At 36.7% G+C, this 23,580-nt stretch overlaps 1 protein-coding gene across 1 annotated transcript in view; it reads right to left on the reverse strand.

The window, feature by feature from the left end:
* Positions 1-3,868: 3,868 nt before the first annotated feature.
* LOC130584421 (monocarboxylate transporter 2-like) overlaps positions 3,869-23,580 on the reverse strand; it is a 75,238-nt gene continuing 55,526 nt past the window's right edge. Inside the window, exons 3-5 of the mRNA XM_057384389.1 lie at positions 9,117-9,260; positions 6,783-7,595; positions 3,869-4,439 (exon numbers count right to left, since the gene is read on the reverse strand). Coding sequence (XP_057240372.1) covers positions 4,168-4,439; positions 6,783-7,595; positions 9,117-9,260 — 1,229 coding nt within the window. The 3' untranslated portion in view covers positions 3,869-4,167. The remainder of the gene's footprint in view (positions 4,440-6,782; positions 7,596-9,116; positions 9,261-23,580) is intronic.

Here is a 23,580-nt window from a genome sequence, read left to right on the forward strand (position 1 = left end):
TGATATGCAACACGACCATTAAAATTCCTGTGAATTTTGAGCCATAATGTCAGTGAAATTGCTGCCATTCACTTCAGCAGTAAGTAAAGCTGATCTTCCCCTCGTAAGGACAGTATCACTTAAAAAAAAAAAAAAAAAAACAAAACCCTATTTGAAGATGAAATAAGATTTTCCCTAGCTCTGTCAAAACAGTTCACCAATCACATTCCTGAAATAAATGCATTGTTATCTTTCAAATAAAAAGATGCTTTTTTGAACTTCATGGAAATACAGAACTAACAAGAATTGCAACCATCACAGTTCAACAGGGAGAGGTGGTAAGGGTGGAATTTTGATACTTTCATGAAGTAGTACTGAGAACTACTAGTGAGGAGTCATTCTCTGGAGTTGCAAAGGGAAATGCATGAGAACTCTCCAGCTAGTAGTGTATGATGTAAAAAACCCAAAAAAGAGAGGAGCATCTGGATGAGTACTTTAAAACAATTTGAAATTTAATATTGAAATTAAATAGGGAAAAACATTATTCATTATATCCATCTTCCTACTAATTTTAAAATTTCAGCATTGTTTCTAGATTGATCAAATAAGAACAAGAGAATAATCAGGCTTGATGATATAGTGTCAGAGAAATTAAAAGAATGGTGTATACATGATCATAAATGAAAATAAGTCCAATTAAGGATTTGCTTGCACTGACTGACAGAGACTACAGGTTCTTATATTGCATAAGAAATGCATATGGTACATCTTGAAGTTTGAGTACATTTCTTCATCATTCGTCAGGGGAATGTCTTAGTCCTGACCCTTCGGTGGTTCAGACTGAGGGTGAAGTAATTAAGATAAATCAGAGAAATTTACAAAGATGATGTATATAGCCAGGTCTAATCATGAAAGCAGAAATGTAATGATGAAAGCAGAAATTCAAGGATGAAATGATTTACAGTCCAAATTTTAAGTCAGTGCAAGTAAAAGTGATATTCAAGAGTCTGAAGGCAAGTTATACTCATTTTGCTACTTTGATGCTCAGAATAGAGTTGATTCAAGGCAATTTATCATTTTCATTACTTTTAGAAATAAGAGTCACCTATACTAGGCAATTGCCCCTTTAGGACCTGTTATTCGGAAGACACAGGTTTTTAATTCGAGGCAGTTTTTGCATAGATACGGCTCCAATTTTCTTCACTCATCTCTGGATTTTAACTTCTTTAATATTCAGTAGTGTCAAGTGCATGCTGATGGTTTTATTTTGTTGCTATTATTAAGAGAAAAAGTAATGAAAGAGGTGTAAGGAAATGTTTCACTTGCCTCTTTCTACTTTATATTGCTCCAGTTGCCTGTCTCATCATTTTGCTTTGTGGGATTAAAAACTGCACATTGGTGGGTGGTGGTAAAGCAGCTCTTGCACTTCTATTATCTTTTAACATAATTGACCAGAGATTACAGAGTAGCATAGAGGGTTTATAGAAATCTTTATTCTCTCTGAGATGGTAACATAATTTTTGCTACTGGTGGTCAGGTGTGTCTATGGCTCAAGGAACCTTGTTTTTCCCTTATTTCCTATGCCACGCTGTTTTGTATTCCGAGATCCTGCATAGAACAGGCAAGTTGCCTGCATGTTTCCTGAGAGACTTTTTTTATCATCATTTTTCTGAGGCCTTTATTTACTCAACAGCAACTTTTAACAGCCTTCAGTGAAAAGCTGACACTTGTCTTCTACCCTGTATTCTTAATCATGCCGCTTTTTTGCAATGAGATAATAAGCACCTACAATTTTGCCTCAGACATTTTGGTTCTGTTCCTGTATTAATCTTTTTTCAAACAATCTCTGCCTTTCTATCAGTGGCTGTCAAGAGCAGAATGATGTTCCTGATGACTACTCTTCAGCTAAAATTTCAGATCATCTGTCACAATCCAGTATTTATAACAAATATTCCTTGCTGTATGAGGTGACATACTGAAACTCATCACCTTCTGGCTATGGGCACTCAGGGCCTTCAGAGACCCTGGAATTCACTCAGTTTGTTTGTAAAGCCAGAAAGAGAGCAATGCTTTCATGCCATGGAGTGCTGGCACGGCTAAGGTTCAGAGGGAGATGCAATGTCTTTATTTCCTCTCTGAAGCTGAGTGTTGGGAGAGGAGCTGTAATTTTACTGGGACCGGATTATTCCCCTTTACACAGCACACTACTCAAATCTGAACACGCAACCCAAATTTGCTCACAAAACTCTGAAATGCATATATGTTGTTTCTGATGCTCCAAAAAAATGACAGGATTTGCTGGAGACGTCTGGTTTTCCTGATTATAATTAGGTAAAAATTAGGTATTAAATTCTGTACTATGTTGAGAGTAGATTCATGATGTTTCTTCCCCAAAAGAGTGATGAGAAAATTTTAAAAATCAGCACCACTGTGGAACTTTATAAGATGATAAACAAAAGCAAGCACTACCAGCATTTTCAGAAGAAAAATTAAAATAATAATGAACACCATAATATTAAGAAATAACTTTCTTAAAAGCCCTCCCATATCTCCTAAGTTTTGCTATTTTAAAAAATTTTGTTATTGGCACTTCAAAGTGTTTATTACTTGGTGCAATAAACAGAGTGCTAGTTCTCTGTCCAATATATTTCCAACTCTTTGAGATTTAGAAGAGGACTAAAATGAATGATATTTTTTTTCCTAGAATTGAGTGTGGGTGTATCCTGCATAAACAGTGCAAAAATGTTTTATGAATCAGACCCTAATTTTCACAATTTCTGAGGCATTTACAAGCATCCCTCCAAAATGAATAGCACCTTTTCTTCCCTAGATATAGAACCGAAATCATTTCACATATTACCTTCAGAAGCTTGCACTTTTAACTTTTAAATACAATACTAAACTATTTCTGTAAAGTTAAGTTGCAGATCAATGCTTTCTTTTGTCACAAAAAGGAGGAACATTTGTGTACAGTTTAATTTATATTAGTGTCTGTGTGATATTGTAGACAGAAGACTAAACATCCTGCATAAAACAGATAGGTCAACACAAAGCTTCCAGACTGGCATTGTCAAGGTGCCTTGCAGCATTTTTCCTCAAAGCAGCATTACTAAAAGAAGAAGCAGCTTTTCACTAAATTACTGGGAAAGGGAAGTGTGAACCAGTATGAAGCCAGTTATCTGCAAAGACCGGAAGTTAGATCTTAAATCTCCTCTCAGGAAACCATCAAACAACTAATGACTTGTCAATAAAGCCAAGCACCTACTTTGCAGTCATTGTCATGAAACTGATTAGCGCCACAAAAGCCAAGGGTTAGTGTCCTTTTGAAATCTAGTCCCATTAGGAAAATGGCTTCACAGTCTGACCCAGATCCTTCAGCTACACAGGAATACATAATCAAACAAACTAACTGCCACTCTTGTAAAAAATGTAGATCTTGGGTTTAAATCTTTTATGTACAGATAGGTTTTAGCTTTGCTTGAATTAGCAAGGTCTGAATGTACTTTGTATTCAAAGGTATATGTTGAAGTACAATGTAGTTAGCTATCACAGGAGGAAACTACTTCTGGAATATATTATAAATCAACTTTCTCTTGTATTTTAGAGGTGTAGTCACCAATTATTTGTCTTTTACCCTTAACTTTAACATCCACAATATAATCACTTATGCAGATTTTTTTTTTTTTATCTAGGGGTTGTACAAAAGAGAAAAATTTTTGGTGTTCTTCAGTCAGGTATTATGTCTCTTTTGAAACAAATCTTTGACTTTGTATTCTCTTTAATATTAGTACTAAGTAGAGTTTGGGCAGATTATTTCAACGGACTTTAACCACATCCTAAAGATGAATGCAAGTATCTATAAGAGTAGGACATATTTTAGCATTCGACATACTTTTAAAACAAAACTTTTATTGGAAGGCTTTATAGCCTGGTTTACCTGACTCTTCATTGTCCACTCAAAGTTTATTGGACTCATTTGCATGGAGTCACTACCTCTGTAATCTTAATTTTTTATTGCTGAAATAAATAAACTGTAGACAGTAATTTAGCTTAGAGTCTTGCAAGGAGCAAAAATCTGTTCCCATCCAATATTGTGACTGATCATTATTACCACAAAACCTGGCCTGTGTCTTAAAGACATATTCCTAATGGAAGTCATAAATATTGCCTTCTGAGCTATATTTCAGATTAAATATTAGTTTCTCTTTCTGAGGGATCTTCAAGAGCTTTATCAGCTCTGCTGGAAGAATCTTCATTCTCATTGTTTGTTAATGGTTCTGCTTCTTTTGGGTCAGCATTCTTCTGTGCCTTCTGCTTCTCCTCCTCTAACTTCTTTTCTTTTGCCAAAAGCCTGTAGTTGATGGCATTGCCAATGAACAACCAGATACTGGCCACAGTCACAATCACTCCGCAGACAAAATACATGTACTGATATTCACCGGTAACATCTACTAACCAACCTGAAATACAAAGACAGGAGGAGAGAAAAAGAGTATTTAGACTAGGACACCAAATATAATCCACATCTTTCCCTTGGACAAATATCTATATATTTCTTGGTTTCGAAGTTGGAGCAGAAATGCCTTTTCAACATGTTAAAGTTGTCTAACACAGACAGTGGGAATCTTTAAAAACCCGTCTATTAGTCAAGATAGCAATTGTCATTGGAGACACTGACAATAATAAAATATTGAAGAACAAGTAAGTAAAGCTTAATGAATAATGACAGACAGTTTTTCAGGCTCTTTTATTTTCATTCTTTCATTGCCTTATTATTTTATTCATCTCCTAATTGTGATTGCTATTGTTTGGGGTGACAATCTGACACTCACTGAGGCTGCATACAGACAATAGGATGAAGAGGTTTGTGTCTTTTTAGGCTGCTGTCTCTGTGCATCAGCTGCCTGCTTTCCACATTTACTTTGCTGTGAGTGATAAAAGCGATAGGAACACTTGTCCCTTCAGCCACCATACTCAACTGCTGAGTTTTAAACTCAGAGCCCTGTACCTAAAACTTAAATTCAGACCTCTGAGATTAATTTGGTCATGACATGGAGAATAAAATGTAACAGTTCTTCCAATTTATGAGTCATTCCTTCTAAATGTTCCCAGCTCTGAGATTAACATTTGTATGTATCCAAGTATCTGAACTTTCCTACAATATAATTGAAACCCACAGGGTAACCAGCACACTTCAATTTAGTATGTAGCTAGATGCTTTTACCAAGCTGAAACCATAATGCTAGCCTATTCACCTGATACACATTTACAAGCCATCAAATTAGTTCAGAGTTTTCCTTTTTTTTCACCAAAATATTATTAGAAAAAACTCAAATAGCACTACAAGTGTACAATTCACCTATTAGTGTAAATAGTGCAATTTGCTGATTTTTATCAATATGCAGTGTCATAAAAATATGTTTAAAAATGAAATTCTGAATCAGCATTGCTTCAGCATACTATTTTAAAGGATATGAAGTAGACAAAACTGGAGCTTAGCTTTTCCATGTGTTCATCCCCTTTGTTGCCTCTGTTTGACAACTGAAATCAATTATCTATGATGTTATAGCACAACAAAAGGTTTTCCAAAACGTCTCAAAAGCCAATATACTGAGAAAAAGAACTGTGGAAGCTACTGCTCCATAAATATTCGGTTTAATATCTTTTGAGTTGATCCTGATCTCAGAACCTGACAGAAAAGGCTGGACTGCAGCAGGTACAGGCTCAGACCCCCCACTAGGTGGCATCGGAAGAGTCTGTGTCAGAATGCATTTTGCGCTACCTTCACCAGAATAGATTTCTATGTTAAATGATGAGAAAAATACGGAATGCCAGCCGAAGTATTAACAATTTACTTGTAAAATATATTGTGCTGAAATGAGGGGAATTGTTTTGACATATTTAAAATTGCACACAACAATGCTATTTTCATAGAAATACTGACAGCAATCTGAAGTACTTCAGAATGTATAATTACTTTTAGACACACATAATCTTGCTGACATCTGAGGCAGTGATATTGTGGATATAGGTTATGGTCATAAAGCTGGCAATCTCACTATCTTTATATTCTTGTACCGTTGGGCTTATACTACAACACAAAATACCAAGAAACACACCAAAGCTTCTCAATATAATTTGAGCATCTATTTCTTTTAATCTCTTATAGCATCAGAAATCTCAAGAATATAAAGCTTAGAAGCAGCATTACTCAATACTGACTAAAAATCTTGCAAATAGAAAATACGTTCTACAACACTCTCCATCTTTTTTTATTGCTAGAAGCTATACACCTAGGCTCCTTTTAAGCACCCCTTGGACTTGAAAAACATTGACATCTTTCAGTCAGTTCACACTCTGAATTGCCTTGCCCATATCTATGGGCTACAGAAACAGCTGAAGGACTGGCTGTGAGCAGAGCTGAGGTGTGAAATCATGTCAGGGTGTGGTGCTCCACAGCACCATGATGGAATCCCACCATGTGTGCACCCTGCCTAGACTGCTGAGCATGACTGCATGCCCTCTGACACCTTCCTGTTAGTTTTTTTCTCTCTGGAAATGCCAATTCTTTCTGTTTAGACAAACTGAAGTTGTTTAAGTCAGCATAAATGAGCAATCTTCAAGCTGTCCCTAGGCTGGAGAAAAGTAACTTTTTTACTTTTTATTATCAGGCTGTTACGGTACATTTCTAGTAACAGTGAAAACATTAAATAACATTAAGAACAGTGTTTATATTAATTCAATGTTAAATTGCAAGATTATGCTGTAATGTCTGAAAAAAATGGAAAGAAGTAGATTCTTACCTCCTAGAGGAGGGCCTATGAGCACAGGGCAACATTCCACAATGGTGACAAGTCCAACTGCACTGGAAAATCTGGCAGCTCCAACAAGGTCCATCAATGTCTCAAAAAGAACGCTGCTAACCATTCCAAATGCAAACCCAAAAAACACAGCATATATCACCAAGCCAGTGTAATTTTTTGCCAGAGGGCACAAGATATGACAGACGCCATTGTACATGACAGCAAAACTAAAAAAATACTGAATCTTTGGCCGGATAAACCTGGAGTTTGCTACAAGTCCCATGGAAGGCCTAGCGAACATGTCTACAAAGGCTAAGATAGAAAGCAAAAAAGCAGCAGAATATTCATCAATTCCCTTGTGCTTGGCATAAGGAGCCAAGAATACTATTGGAGCAAAGAAACCAATAAACATAATGACATTTCCTGACAAATATATCAGAAACCCTCTGTGTTTGAAGAGGGACAGATCTAGATACTTATTCATGGTTTGCCAACAAGACTTCTTGTTGTTTTTGTGCAAGGCAGAATCTCCTGTGCCTTTTTCAACATCTTTTTTCACAGGAGGGACTTTTTTCGGTCCAACAGGTCTCATAAGCGACCCAGCCACACAGCAGTTCAAAAGCAGACCTCCCAAAATAAGAAAGCTTCCTTTCCAGCCAAAAGCATTAAAGAGGAATTGATTGAGAGGTGCCAATGTGCTCAGAAACACTGGACTTCCAGCCATCGCCAATCCATTAGCGATGGGACGCTTCTTATAGAAATACTTGCCAATCATGGTCAAGGCAGGCTGTAAGTTGAATGCTAAACCCAGACCTAAACAACACATAAAAGACAATATTATTGCAAGTTATGCAGTGAAAAACATATCCCACCTCTTCCAAGTAATTAAAAATCACCAGTATCCAAATCAGTGATTCTCAATACAGAAACCAACTGGCATCAGAGAATAAAACACAGCTTCATGGCTGACTGTGAGTGTTAACCTAAAGACTGTGTCATGATGATATTTTCTCTTTTTCCCCCTCAAGTGCTGCACTGAAAGTCAGAACTCCTTGTTGTGTTTCAGCAATGACATAGAGAAGAATGATGGCATCAATGCCTTGACTCGCCATTTTTGTATCTATTAAGCTATAACACAATTCTCTCTTGGCTCATTAAACAAAAGTTATTAAATGTCACCTCAGCTACAATGAATGCAGGGTTTATTTAAATGCATAAATCTCCTAATTTCTTATTTCCAATCCTAATTAAGATCCAGCTTGACTGCAAAACTGAAGCATAAAATGGCAAATTATTTTAGAGCACATTCAGCTCCCCTTCCTCTGGTCACTATTAAGGAGTTGTACACTCCCCATCAGCAGAGTGTATAAAATGAACCCCATGCTGAACCTCTAGCCCTTCTCTCTGTATTAAGACATCTAAGCCAGAGGCTCTAATACTAAAGTAGCATCTGCTTGATGGTACAGGAGAGAAGCTTTCTTCCCTGATCGGCTCATTCCTGGACTCTGACTTTACTCTTTCAGTAGGCACCAAGTTTAGTATACAAAAATAAAAGTTTTAAGGATTAATCACTGAATAAAGAAGGACTCCTTCAGTCCCAACTGAAAGGAAGATAACCTTGAATATACTTAAATATCATCTCATTTATTTATTACCTGTCAATATTTCACCTCTCCTTACTTATTCTGAGAAGGGAGTCTAAAAAAAACCCACAACTTTTGATAAGGAGGTTATTTAACTTACTGGCATTACAATAGCTTTAGTTCATTGCTTTAGGCAATATTGAAGGCTTTGATAGATGATTCTGAATAATTTTATTTGGGGTTTGACCCTGAGTGATTTTAAACAGAAAATTCTTGAACTTAAAGTTGTTTCTGTGGCAGTATGTGTATGAACAAACTTACAGAAAGCTGATACAAGCTTTCACAATTCTACTAGAATGTCTAGTCTCTGCCACCCTGTTTGCAGTGCAACATGATTGAAAGCTAAAACAATGAATGTGAAATTGTACACAAATGACTGTAATAAGTGCTGTCATGAGCCAATCAATTTTTATATCATAATTATAGTGCAGTGTGGAAAAGTGCATACATACAGCATTTATTGAATAAATTCATCAGTTGTTTCTGAATTACCCTAAGAAATAATTTAACATCATACCAGTTAATTTAAAGGATTGGATAGTTCAGGTAGGTGAAATTAACTATCTTACTACCTTCTTGGATTGCATCTATACACAGAGAATTCTTGACCAGTAAGGCTCATTGGTACAACAATATTGGAAATAATTAAATATAACATAACACAATATAACCTTTTAAAGAGGACTCTTACCTCCAACCACACCGATACATATGTACAGTTCAAGGACGCTATTGCAGAAAGAGGATGCAATCATTCCAAATGAACACAGGATACCCCCTGCTATCATCACAGGCCGGCTACCATACTTATTCACCAAAATGCTGCTTATGGGACCTGTTGGTAGAAAGAAAATTCCATTTCAGGCAACAGGTAACTCTATCATAAAGGTCTTCATATTTACAACATGTTGGAGTGCTTTTTTCTTCTATCTGGGAAAATGTTAGAATGTTTCTCTACCAATCTGTCTTACAAACACACTCTGTGAGTTCACAGAAACGAGACTGGATGTGGATATACTGCCTCCACAACAATATGAATATTGATTAGTTTTGGAGATGGATAAAAAGATTAAAGACATCAGACAAGCAAGAGGGATTATTACAGCTCACAAGCAATCAATTCTGAGATTGGTCAATGGAGTTTTGAAGGTGCGAGGACTGAAGAATTTCAAGTATGAGAGAGGTATCAGACAGGTATCAAAACTCCACAGAGCAGGAGGAATCTCCAGGCAAGCAGACTAAAATCACTTAGTACTGCAGCATGTCCTGAACCCCTCCTTGGAACCAGACTAAAAAATATCGCCAAACCAGAACATAAATCTCCTGCCCCTGAGGCTTGTTTTCCCTTATCTCATCAAGAGGGGAGTGTTAATGGGCAGTAAGATGACTATAGGCTGTCTGGGAAAATCTAAAATGTTGTTTAGCATAAAGACCTATAAACTTTAAAAATATTGCCACAGGTCCATTTTTCAGTTTCAATTGCAGCTCAGTTTATGGTATAATTACACCCATACTAAGCAAACAGCTAGTGTGCAATTTAGCATGACATACATTATATGTTTTTAAACTACCATGGCTAGAATAGATGGTGTGCTACATATCAAGATTAAGAGGTTGTCAAAGCTCTTTAGGTAAACCTGCATAGCATCTGACTGCACTATATTTGGCCCAAACCACTATGAATAGTCTTGCTTTTGCAATAACTAAACTTATCCAATACAAAATTAAAAAAAAAATAAGAACACCAAACAAAAATCCCAACATCATAAAAAGCAATGCATTTCAAATTTAAGATAGAGCAGGCACCTAGCATGAAGTGGAATGCCTTGATTTGCATCTGAGTTCACTGCAAGTTATTCACTGTACTGGTAACAGTTTTAAGTCTCTCTTTTTATAAATATCTAAAAGAATAAATATCAGAAACTTCATGCTGTGAAAAGCCAAATGCAATGAAATTTAAAAGTGTGCTTTCATAGGCACATTTTAGACTCCACTTTTGAATTACCTTAAATATATTGGGGTATTATCATTGATAGACTGAAAATTTTATTTTTATTTCATATCAACAACAGAAATCTTAAGGATGTGCCAAATGACTATTTTTAGCTTATTTCCTTATAGAAATAAGCTTTTACAATAGAGTTGCCCTGTGCCTGCCTGTCTTTTCTAACAGCCCATGAATACAGAGATCAACTTGAAATTAACTTGACAGGAAAGCAAAGATTTGACTGATGTTTGGATCTTAGTTTGTATATTCATTAAAAAGCTTGAGTCCCAATGAGTCTTAAACACAACAATATATTGAAGCCAATGGACTTAAACATCCACAGCATGGAATGAACACCCAGACAACAGCCCTGGGTTTTATTAACAGACTTTAGAACACTCATAAAACAGTAAAACATTAAACTGACAGCTTATATGATGACACACCTAGTATTTATTTACATTTGAGGGGTACCATTAAACAGAACTGTGACAGGCAAGGATTTCCCCTTTGAGACCATATGAAGAAAGCAGTGAAACATGGAAGAATGCAATTTTTTTTATTTGTAGAGCTGTGTTTAGAAAATCATTGGTTGGGCTCATGTTTGAGTTAGAAAGCAAAGCCTTTTGCAATATGTAAACAAGAGGAATAATTTCTCTGAGTCAAAAAATACCCTTTTAACTGGAAATATTTTTTTTAAATTCAAAGCAAAAGGTTTTCATCCCAATATCAAGTAATAGCTATAATTTTGAAAATAAATGAAATCTAAGGCAATTTTAAGAAAAAAAATTGTTATTGCTAAACACAGTAACAGTACTCGCTTAAAAGATATCAAAACAATTGTTTTAAAAATTATTTTAAAAATACTTCCCTAGTTCTTCTTCCTGTGATGAAATGGAAGTATTTACAAAATTAAAAAATTCGTTTAGTATTTATTAACATTCTGACCTTTCCTCAATTACTGCTGCAATAAATGTCACCTTGCTGTAGTCCTACTTGAAATGTTCCTTTGATGGGCCATAGAAAAAAAATGTAGGAAAGAGGCATCTAGCAGGGAAATATTTGATCACACTATTTCTAGATTCATTCCCTACACTACAACTGGATTTGTACCCTTACATAAAAACTTCAGTTATTATGTAGATAGACCTGTAAGCAATCTGTTTGTCATTAAACAAAACAGCATGAAAAGCCAGAAAGATAGGTATGAGACCACAGGAAAAAGATGAGGCAAATCCACACACAACAGACTAACAAGTCTTGAAAAGAATGGCATTAGAAAAGGTTTCTGTACACTATTGCTATATTGTTAGCATTTAAAATAAATTTCTGAATCAAAAGACAGCATGCACAGGGCTGACAAAGGGTTCCAATCATAATCAAGAACAAAGATGAGCCCTGCTTTAATATTCACCCCAAAGTAGAACTGACTATAATAATAGTATTTTAAATATTGTTCTATCAATAGAACAATCCTTCCTTTCTTCTCCTGAATTACAGGAAAATGAGGGAGATTCTTGTTGGTTTCGGGAAGAAGTTTGGTTGGTTGCATTGTTTGAGCTTTGTCTAGAAATATCAAGTTCTCCTTTCCTTTAAGGGAAATCATCATGCAGACAGCTCCTTATCAAGAAAACTGCATCTCTGCAGATTTTCACTGCGGCTGTTAGGCCAGGACTGTGAGCTGCAGCTTTCCAGATCAATCAGATCCAGATCTGATTCCAGATCAATGTTAGCTTCACCTACACCTAACAGCTGAGCTCAAAAATTGATGTATTAATTTAGGTAGGTAGTAGATGAAGACACCAGAGTAAAGACAAAGATGTCTGAGCATGACTCTATATTTTCAAATTGCACAAATCTGGAATATATGACGAATTAAAAAATCCTTTAAACATAATACTCTCTTTGGGATGTTCTATTTAAGTTAATAATGTGTATTTATTAAACAGAACTCCACTTAATTTGAGATTTTCTTTATGTATATTCCAGTATTTTGATTTGAAATTAGTGCATATAGGAAATATGAATTAGTTAGTTTAAGCTCCCTAAGTTATGTAGGAACTCATCCAATGTGATAAGTAGGCTAAACATTTTACTCTGACATCTGTGCATACACTTGATTTTGAAGTCACATAAAATACTGCATATTCTCACCTTAACATAGATAAATCTACATTAATTCCAGCTGTTTGCCCACCATCACATGTTTTATAGCCTTGTACAAATTTCATTTCACATCGAACATCTTCTACAATTATTTAAGCAATGCTCACATGCCAGCATGGGTCCATATTCCTTCTGTATCTTTTCTTTTTAGATGAAAGAAGATTAGGTTGTTTAAATACTATAACACTGACAAAATCTTGCTATACATTAATGGATGTTAATGCACTAAAGGACTGCTGGATCTCTGAATCTACTTTCCCAAAGCCTGAAGTATCTGCATAACAGATGTTAAGTCAGCAGACCCACAAGAATATTTACCCTGATCTTTCCCTTAACGCCTACAAACCATCAGCCACAAAAGATTATATACTCCCTAAACCAAATTTAAGACCATTATCATAATATGCTAACACTCTCACAGCTGTATTTTTGTTTTATATTTTACTGTTTCAGGCAAATGACCAGGCTGTGAGAAGGTGTAAGACAGCAACGGTAACCAGGGCCACTGAAAACCAGTTTCAGGAAGGGCTGTGCTTAAAAAGACAAGAAAAAAATAGCAGCTTTTCACATTGTTTGTCATTATGCCAAGGGAAAGACGTCTAATTTCAGCTACATGAGCAGAGATGGGATCATGCATTTTGGAGCTGTTTATGATGTTTCATACAAAGTCTATAATACTGTGACACCTTTGTTCTGTTCCAATGGCTCAAGAGAGCATTCACTTGCAGCTGGGCATACAGAAGCTGTGGATGCTGAGTACATTTAGATTAGATGTCAGGAAGAAAATCTTCCCTGCGAGGCTGGTGAGGCACTGGAAGGGGTTGCCCAGAGAAGCTGTGGATGCCCCATCCCTGTGAGTGTTCCAGGCCAGGTTGGGTGGGGCTCTGGACAATCTGGTCTAGGGGAGGTGTCCCTGCCCATGGCAGGGGGGCTGGAACTTAATCACACCATCAGAGCCTGGATGGCCTGAGTTGAAGGGACTATAAAGGTCATCTAGTTTCAAACCCTTTAAGGTCATTTGCGAAAGGTCTCTCTCCATGTTTCCTGTAGGCTTCCTTCAGGTACTGGAAGGCCACAATTAGGACACTCTCTTTACTCAGATGAATTTTCCCAATTCTCTCAATCTTTTCTCTCAGAGAAAATGTTCCATCTCTCTTATCATCTCAGAGACCCCCCTCTGGACTTGATCCAACAGGTCGATGTCCTTCCTGTGCTGAAGACCCCAGAGTGGGATGCAGCACTGCAGGTTGCAGACTATAGGAGCAGAACAGAACCAAGAAGAGGAGCAGAATCCCTTCTCTTGTCCTGCTTTTGATGCAGCCCAGGACACAACTGACTTTCTGAGCTGCAAGCACGCATGGCTGCATCATGTCCAGCCTCTCCTCCACCAGCGCCCCCAAGTCCTTCTCCCCAGGGCTGCTCTTGATCTGTTCATCGCCCAGCCTGTGTTGATTACCAGGGTTTGCCCTGATCCAGCACCTTGCCCTTGACCTTCTCAAACCTCATGAGATTCCCATGGACCCACTGCTCAAGCTTGTCCAGGTCCCTCTAGATGGCATCCTGTCCTTCAGGGGTGTCACCTGCACCACTCAGCTCAGTGTCATCTCCAAACTTGCTGAAGGTGCACTGCATCCCTTCATCCCTGTCATTAATGAAGATATTAAATAACACTGGTCCCTGTGCAGACCCCTGAGGGACACCATGTGTCACTGACGTCCATCAGAATCCTGAGCTGTTGTCCACTACTCTCTGGATGTCACTGTCCAACCTATTCCTTATCCACCTAAGAGTCCACTTATCAAGTCAGTCTCTCTTCAATTTAGAGACAAAGACTCTGTGGGGGATTGAGTCAAAGGCTTTACAGAAGTCCAGGGAGATGACATTTGTAATCCTTCCCCTGTCCACTGGTGTGGTCCCTCCATCACAGCAGGCCAATAGATTGATCAAGCAGGACTTGCCTTTGCTGCAGCCAAAGGACACCTCCCTGTCCTCCAAGTGCCTCAGCACAGCTTCCAGGAGGAGCTGTTCCCTTTGGCCCTGTTTGATTTATCACTGTGTAATAATTAAAGATCATTCTGTAATTTGTTTCGCATACTGCTGGTGCATTTATGCTTTTTGTTTTGATGCCTGTATTAATTTTATATGTAACTAGAGATAAACTTTCCTGCTAAAAAGGTAACTTTAAAATCATATATTGATAATTTCATTACAGTGTTCATAGTGTCATCGACCCAAAGCAACATGAAATGACTCAGTCTGAACACTATGACATTCATTTAAACGAAGTGAATTGCTTAAAGGAGTTGAAAATAAATGCAGTCATAATATTTCAAATTGCACTAATGCTACATTATAGATTGCATCCTGCCAAGTCAAGTGGTTTAAACACATTTTCAGCCATCTGCTCTCCAGAGTCAATGCAGCTGTCTTTCCAGTCCAGGTTTGTCTTTTATTTCTGTTTCCTACAAGGCTGGAAAAGCCCAAGGAGCTTCAAAATATACTATTCATATAAATTACTTGCTAAGATCAGTCCACCTTTCTTCTTCTCTTTCCTTTTAAAATTTTTTTTAAAGAATAAAATATGAAGTCCACTAACAAAAACTCATTCAATCGCAAAGGCTTTATGCAAGTACCTAATACTGCCATTAGAATCCCGTCTCTGGTATTCACAGGAAAAAAGACTCAAAATGCTTAAAACCTGTTCATTAAGTTGGAAAACACTTTCAAAATACATTGTTTTTCTTAAGTAAAAATATTATGCATTCTGTGACAGTCTTATCTCTAGCTCAAAAACCTTTGGCCAGATTATTTCAGTTCTCTTGGACAGACTTTAGAGAAGGCAGACGGAAAAAAAAAAGAAGTATTAAATTGCCATGCAACTATTTTTGTATTATTTTGTATTTTTGTATTCTTTATCATGTTTCTGGGAAGGGTAACATGCATTTCTGATAAATCCTATTAATTTGTATAATAGCAGTGAAGGTAAATCGGTTCAAGAATCATTGGAAAGTTTTCTCTGTGCACGTGGAAGAGATTTTTTTTCCATTTCATATAACATTTACAACTGGCTGATACCATAAACCTAGATAACATAGTAACTTGACAGAAAACTATGAGAAGAAATGCTCTTGCAGCAAATACCACCAAACAGAAATGGGCCACACTGAGTTAGGGTTGTTAGATTACGAGCTAGGACAGCTCAGCAGCTAAAAGCTCAGCCTGCAAGGGAGGATGCAGTCAGTTGTTGAACCAGCCATCACACTTTGCTCTCCACTTCCCCTCCTCTTAACTACATTTCCTCAGTGTCATTAGCCTGAATGCTCACATTCTCACTTGTGTTCTGAAGGAGACTTGAATTCTATCAAATCTTTATCTTTAGATCTCTAAAGATTAATTTGGCCTTAAGGTATTTCTTAGGAGGTTTATAAGACATACAGTAATTGTGTGTATGGTAACACACCGGAGGAGCCTGACTAATGGTAGAATGCCCAGCACTCTGCTCCCTTCCTCGTGGTTTCTCCTCCCAAAAAGGTTACATCTGCAAGTTTTGAAATGAAGTGCTCAAGTATGTTGGGCTGTAAATATAACCCCTCTTTTTCCTAAGATGTTCAGGAGAAACAAAATAAGCAATCATTGGTGCTGGTACTTGCTGAAAATGTATTGTTTTTATGGAGGAATTATAGATCCTTGATCTGCTTTTACATTTTGTGCTTTTCTAGAGATACATCAGAGACATGAATCAAGGGCTTTACATATTTTGATTAAAGCTCTTGTTTGGCTTGCAGGTTTTTTCTCATTTGTTGGGGTGCAAATGTGTATGGAGTTACGGACCATGGAATTTAGAAAACATCCTCCAGTTAGTAAATTGCTCCATACCCAGGAATTGTAGAAAGTTGGAAAAATGCCCAGTTTTTAATCAAGGAGTAGCCATGTTGATTACTATTTACATGGATACGTATCAATGCTTTATATTAATTATGTTTTGCATGCTCTGCTGTGGAAATTTTTTCATGAAAGGCTAAAACACTTGATCACAATGCAGAAGACTTAAAGATAAATTATGACATTTCTTTGGAAATAAGCAATATGAAACCTCATCATATTTAACAGGAAATTAGTGTAATTCTATGAGCTGGTGAACACTTTGCAGATTTCAGAAACATGTATGGTCACTGACTAAAAAGTTGTGTCCCAAAATTAATTTCCCTAATTTCACATTGATATTTTAATTGTGAATAGAAACCAAATACAGCAAAATATTTCAGCATTTTTTATAACTTTCCTCATATTTGTTTTCCTGTTGCCTTCAGTATCACAAAGTGAAATCCATGCATTGATATTTTCAAAAACTACTCTTTCAACTTAGAAAAAGGTAAGAAACAAGAAAGGAGGGAACAAGCTAACAATGAGATGGAACTAAAGCATCTATAAGAGAGTTGTACATAAACAGAGACACTGTAACACCAAGCACATATTTTTTCCAACAACGGTTTGCATGCCTCTGTAAAGGGGATAGCTGGAAATAGCATCATCGCATGACATGTGCATTGCAAACAATCTTCTCAGAAAAATGTTCACTTCTTCACAGAAACCCAAAGCAATCAGCTTGTAACTTGAGCATGTAGTGTATCAACATGAATATTAGAAAATTCATTAGCAAATAATAAGGTACTGGGAAGAATTAATGAAAGTTTTCTGCAGAAGAAAAGACAATGAAATTTAAACCTTAGTATTTAACACCAATTAAGTCCTCAGGACTTCACAAACTTGCATGAATCCAAATTTAAAACATCTTTTCTGGCTAAAAATATGTGCTGGGGATTTCAATTAAATAATATTATTGTTGAATGCACAACGAACCTAAACCATTAAAAGCTACTTCTCCTTCAAATGAAAAACCAAACAAGAACTAATTCACTATTTCCCCCTGGAAATACAGCAAAGATAATAATACTAATACATAAATATTAGTAAATGTAATTATATACAGTAATATACTCTGTAGAATATAATAATAAATTATATTTCCCTTTTTTTCCCATTCATTGGGAATGTCATGAGGCATAACTCAATGCTCTCATGAAAATGTGCAGCGGTTTTCTTTTAGAGGTATCATCTTTAGAGTGTCATCCATTCGTCTCTGTGGCTGTTCCTACTTTCTCTGTGGATGGATGAAATGAAAGGCTAAGTTCAATTTGTAATATCTCTGTTTGAGCATGTGAACTGAAAGAATCACATTTCTGAATATTTAAACTAAATATTTAAAATAGGTCTCCTTTCAGGGAACAAAGGGAAATTAGTACTAATCAGAAAGCAGAGGTTAATTTATAGCTAACCAGTACTTCTATCTAATAACTTTTCGGTCCCAAAAACAACCTTACTAAAAAGCTGCTCTGTCCAGACATGGAGACTACATACCCACACAAACATACTCATAAAAACAAAAAACCCCGACGCTTTCCCTCATCTGATTAATGGACTCCTAATGATTTTTTTCCTGGCATAATAGAAGGTACTTATCCCATTCATAAGTATTTTTCACCTGAAACCTTCTGAACTCACCCTTTCACTTTCAAAGAAGTTGAAAATTTCTAATTGAAGACTTAGCATTTAGACCTTTGTGCTTTTCCAAAGCAGGTTACAATTTTTAGCTATCAAATTTGTCTTTACAGCCTCCTAACTGTGAAACATATTGCCAAGCATATTCTGTATATTCTGCTATTACAAAGGGGGCCTGATTTTCTGCAGATCGTAAAACTGAAAACAAAAAAGACAGAGGTTACAGTATACCACTGTAACAACTACAATCATAGCAACTTAAAAATAAAATATGTGCAGTTAATCTAAAAGGTAACTGTTGGGAACTAAAAAAAAAATAAAAAAAAGACAAAACAACCAAACCAAAGAGTTCATGGAAATATTTATTTTAATTCTTCATAGAAATTTTTCCTAAACTGTGTTACTAAATAGTTACAAAGGTTTTCTTTCTTTTCTTTTTTCCTCTTTGAGGAATGGCTGTCTTTTCTAAAAATTTGCGTAAGCATATGTCAACACAATATTTGTATATGTTCATTACTCACCATTTCCTATTTATTATTTCTTATTATCATTCATTATTTTTATATGCCTACTAAAAAATCCCTGGGTGCTTTTCCTGGAAGCAGAATAATACTTTGTCAATTCTACCTAACAGAATTTCGGAAAGCAAAAAGTCATAACCAATTCAACAGCCCAGGCCATTGAGTAGTTAGTTCTCAGGAATGCAGGGTATATTTGCTCCAACTCAAATCAGTACCATTTTCAGGTAATGCATTCACAGTAAAAGAATTCAGCCAACTTCAGTTAAGATTAATACTGTCATTTGGATTTCTCTGTCTTCTACAAATTGCCCATCATAATAAAGTTCATACAATATCCCATTTTCATCCTGCATCTCATCCTACAGTTTATTTGTTTTCTTCTGGAATGATAGTCTATTCAAATAACTCAACTTGGAAATGATTCCTTATATACTGTCGCAGGCAATAATATGTAATTTCAGTGAAAGCACAAGATACCTGCTTCTTCTTCATCATATTCCTTTCTGGTCTCAGTTTTACACTGTATAGTTAAACTTCAAATCGAAAATACTGAACCTATTACCTGTGATGTTTCTGTGGACCTCTTACGGTGAAGTATGGATCATTAAATCTCATCTACATACTTATAATAACTGTGATGGGAAGTATAAATCTGAATGTATTTATAACTTCGAAGTGTCTAGAAAAGTCACCATATTTAGGTCATGCTGTGACCTTTTGTTCCCTTTCTTTGGGAATTTTTTCTTTCCCATTTGTTGCTGGGATACACTAATCGCCGGGTCATCCTTTTGATGGCTGGGTGATTAACAAAGACAATGATACCTATGCCACACCTAAACGGTCTTGCCAAGTGCTCAGAGAGAGTGTTTTGTGTGGTGGGGTGGTGGGGGGGTTATTTCACTTGCTTGGCTGCTTCACTGAGAGAAGGAAGTCTGCCCGCTGGCTGCTCGAAAGAGAGCTGGCCTGCCCTTTTTCTGCGGAGACCAGCATCTCTATTCATTGAGTTCCTTCTTGCTGCACAGTGATTTTCTCTCCTGTGCCTTGCCGGGAACCTCTGCGATTCCAGCTTCAGGGGTGAGCTCTGCTCCATCCTGTCTCACAGCCATGGGATTTCTGCTTGTCTCCTTGCCGTCCTGGGTTTCTTGCTGTCCAGAGGAGCACCGGGATCGGCGTTTCTGCTGTGAGTTTTGCAGAGAAACTTTTCTCCTTCCACCTCTGCCATTTTGTGTCAATCATTGTCGATGCGGGAGATCTGAGCCAGCCGGGACCCGCGGCACAGCGCCCCCTGCAGCTGCTGGGGAATCATCGCACCCGCCCTGCCCGGCCGGGAGCCAACAGCGCCCCTGCCGGCTGGGACTGTAACTGCACCAAAGGGGAGGCTGTGTCTCTGTAAGGCTGTCACTGGGTTTGGGACTGGGCTGGTTGTTGCTATTGTTATTGTTACTTGTTTCACCTTGTTATACATATTAGTAAAAACTGTTATTCCCTTTTACCCATATTCTTGCCTGAAAGCCAGTGATTTTTTCAAAGCTATAATAATTTGGAGGGAAGGGGGGGTCATATCCACCACTCCAAGGGGGGGTCCTTGCCTTCATTAGCAAACACCTGTCTTTCAAACTAAGACAGTCATTGTCAATAATATTGTAAGATTATTTCCAAACACACTTAATATATTACTAACATCAGATTTAAATTATATTTTATAGAAAAAAAAATGAAGCATTATTTTATCATTTCAATTACAATTTTTTATAATAGCAATAAAATGCATATAGTAGCTTTAGTTGCTAACATTTAGAAGTCTATACGTATCAACTTCCAATATTCCTTTACAATTTCATAAATTAGATAATTTCAATAAAACTTGTGATCTAAAGATTTAATAATATTTATACTTGATAATAAAACACATATTACATTTAGTAATATAATAAATAGTTGATAATATTTAGTTCACAATGTGGTGAGGCAATGGCAACAGGGAGGGGAAAAGGAAGAGTGAGGGGAAAAGAAAGGGCAAAAGAAAAAAAAAAGAACAAGTGAATTTATTTGTGTTTCAAAGATATCATACAAAATGGGAACTAAGCATTCTCATTAGCTTTTGGCACCTACTTAGAGTGCAGGTGCTGACAGTGGTAGTGTATTAATGGGATCATACCAGACATAGAATTTGCATTTTTCCCACTATTTTCAAAATACATTCAGTTGCCAATTAAAACTGAGAATCTTTGTGGACCTTCATTTATTTCAGTTTTTTTTTTTACCCTGATTTCAGACAAGTGAAAAGATAACTTGTGTTTATATTGAGAAAAATCTGTTAATTTATAAAATTATACATAAAGTAACACTGAATATTTGTCTTCCAGATCGAAAAGACTAAAAGCAATATAAACTGTTGAATGCCTAGAAACATGAAGAAAAAAAATCTAAACTAGAATAATGAACAGCCAAAAATTGTCAAAATATTATCCTCTTGATCAAAAACAGTAACAAGATTTATGTGATATTTTTCATTTTTCAGCATATTTTTATTGCAAGTGTGCTCAGATTAGAAGCCTTTATTCCACCCTAAAAGAAGTGGAAATGTTGAGGACAACTCAGTGAATATGCACAAAATTCTGAAAGTGTCCCACAACTTCAGACTACAACATCAGGGACACGAAGATGATTAGAGGAATGGAATACTTTCCATTAGGAAAGGCTGAGAGAGTTGGGATTTTTTATCCCGAAGAAAAGAAGGCTCCAGGGTAACCTTTCAGTACCTGAAAAGAGCCTACAAGAAAGATGGACAGGTTCCCTCTACTAAAGTATGGAGTCACAGGACAAGCACAAATGGCTTCAAACTGAGCATATGATTAGATCAGATGCTAGGAAGAAATTCTTGACTGTGAGGGTGGTGAGACATTGCAACAGTTACCCAAGAAGTTGCTGATGCTCCATTCCTGGCCAGCTTGGATGGGGCCCTGAGCAACTTGATCTAGTGGAAAGTGCCCCTGCCTGCTGGTGAACAAGATAACCTCTGAGATCCCTTCCAACCCAAACCATTCTATGAGCTATGATTTCCAATCTGCTTAATTTTAAGACAACCCACATGTAACTGATTTATTAAAAATAATAACTGCCAGGAAAATATTTACGGATTAATCAATAATTTAATAGTGGCTTCTAATCTCTTCTCATTCTATTTTCCTTGCTTCTCTCTAGCCTTCTATAGCCAAATACATGTCTCAGAATTACTCTATCCAATAAAACTGAAGGAGAAATCATATATATTTTTTAAATCTCTACATCTGAGTAGATGTCAGTTTATATCTGCATATTCCCATACCCACCTTATGTATGTTTTCCCATCAGAGTTGAACTTGCCATTGAATGGTCACTTTTAGATTTCCATCTATGATAGGAAGAGCTTTACTTGATGGGTCTTTCAAATTTTTACATGTTCTCTGTGTATAGTAACATGCCATTTATTTGGTGGACTCAATAAAAATTATCATAAATTATGACCAAGTTAGGACTGAAAGAATAATGAAAAATGAGTAGAAGAAGCCTGGGACTTGGACCACGGAAAAGAAATATATTATGAGGGAGTTGGACAAAGGCCTTTATGTTATTTGCATTCTGGCTAGAGAAGAGAGGAAACAACATTCGTAACATTCTCTACATGGTCCTTTCCCTTGCATCAACAGAGGATTCACCTCCATTGACAAAGTTTTCTGAAAATGTGCAGGTGGGGAAGTCGAGATCGGGTCTGCTTACACGAACAAGGAGTATTTCAGCTCTGCTGCAAAAAGGAATAAGAAGTGACTTGGTGACCTAGTCCCACCTTGTAGTGTTTGAAGATAGTATTTGTGTGTCTTTTGAACAAGGAGGGTTTTTGTACCTGCTGTGAAGAAATAAAACAACCTGTCACTGGCAGAAACCTTATTTTTCACCTAGTAATGTGAAGCAGCTTCCTTCTTATGATTGTGATGCATCATAAATTCAAAATAAATTAGTGCCCATTAAAACACAGGCTTCTCATGATTTGTATTACAGATCCTGCCTAAGCATCATGCATTTCTGGAGCCACCTTCCAAGTGAAGAATTATGTTGACATTCTTCAGCAAGAACATATTAAAATAATCCAGTGAAATATACCTGCTTCTGCAAAGATTTACCATGTGAGCCTGTGAGGAGAATATCACTTAGGTTTACTGAGGAAAGTAATATTTTCTTCCTACAGGAGGAACCATGTTTCTTTAGTAAGTTTTAATACATCTTACTGGAAAGCAGTTGATCAGAACTTTAAGTGATCTAGGTAATGTGTATATMTGAACACCTTGTCAGGTAATTTTTTATGGTATCAGGTGAAATAACCTGGAAGAAATTCCATTATACAAATTTGTCCTTGTCTTAATCCCATTTTCCACTTCAGCTCTGTTTCTCTTAGCATAGGGTCAAGTGCTTTGCACTCAGGTTACTGTTTACATTTGAGTAAGTAAATATGAAGAGCTTCTAAATCACAATGGCAAATGCAACCTTGCACACTCTTTGCACAGGTATAAACTATGGTGCTGTGTGAAACACAAGAGAATCCCTCCCACACGTATTATGCGGCATGCTAGTTGATTTTTAAGGAACAATACAGAACATTAAGACAAGCATTGCTTGTCTTTGTGCTTTAACACTCATTTTATTCCCAAGCTGAAATAAAATTTGCAAGCCTCGGATTTTTCAGTGCCATTAAAACTCTTCAAGAAAGTCACTCTGAAGTATCTCAAATGTCTTCTGCCATATAAAGAAACAAATTAGAAATATAACTCTGCGGCATCACCATGAATTAATTCTTCTTCTTAGCGCAACATAATTACAAACATTTTGTTCAAGGTCATTAGGTCTCATAGTGCATTTCATTACCAAATCACCTCAGAAAAATCCCA

This window comes from Malurus melanocephalus, unplaced genomic scaffold (genome assembly GCF_030028575.1).
Source record: "Malurus melanocephalus ecotype Western Australia unplaced genomic scaffold, MMel_1.1 scaffold_705, whole genome shotgun sequence".
Lineage (NCBI taxonomy): Eukaryota > Metazoa > Chordata > Aves > Passeriformes > Maluridae > Malurus > Malurus melanocephalus.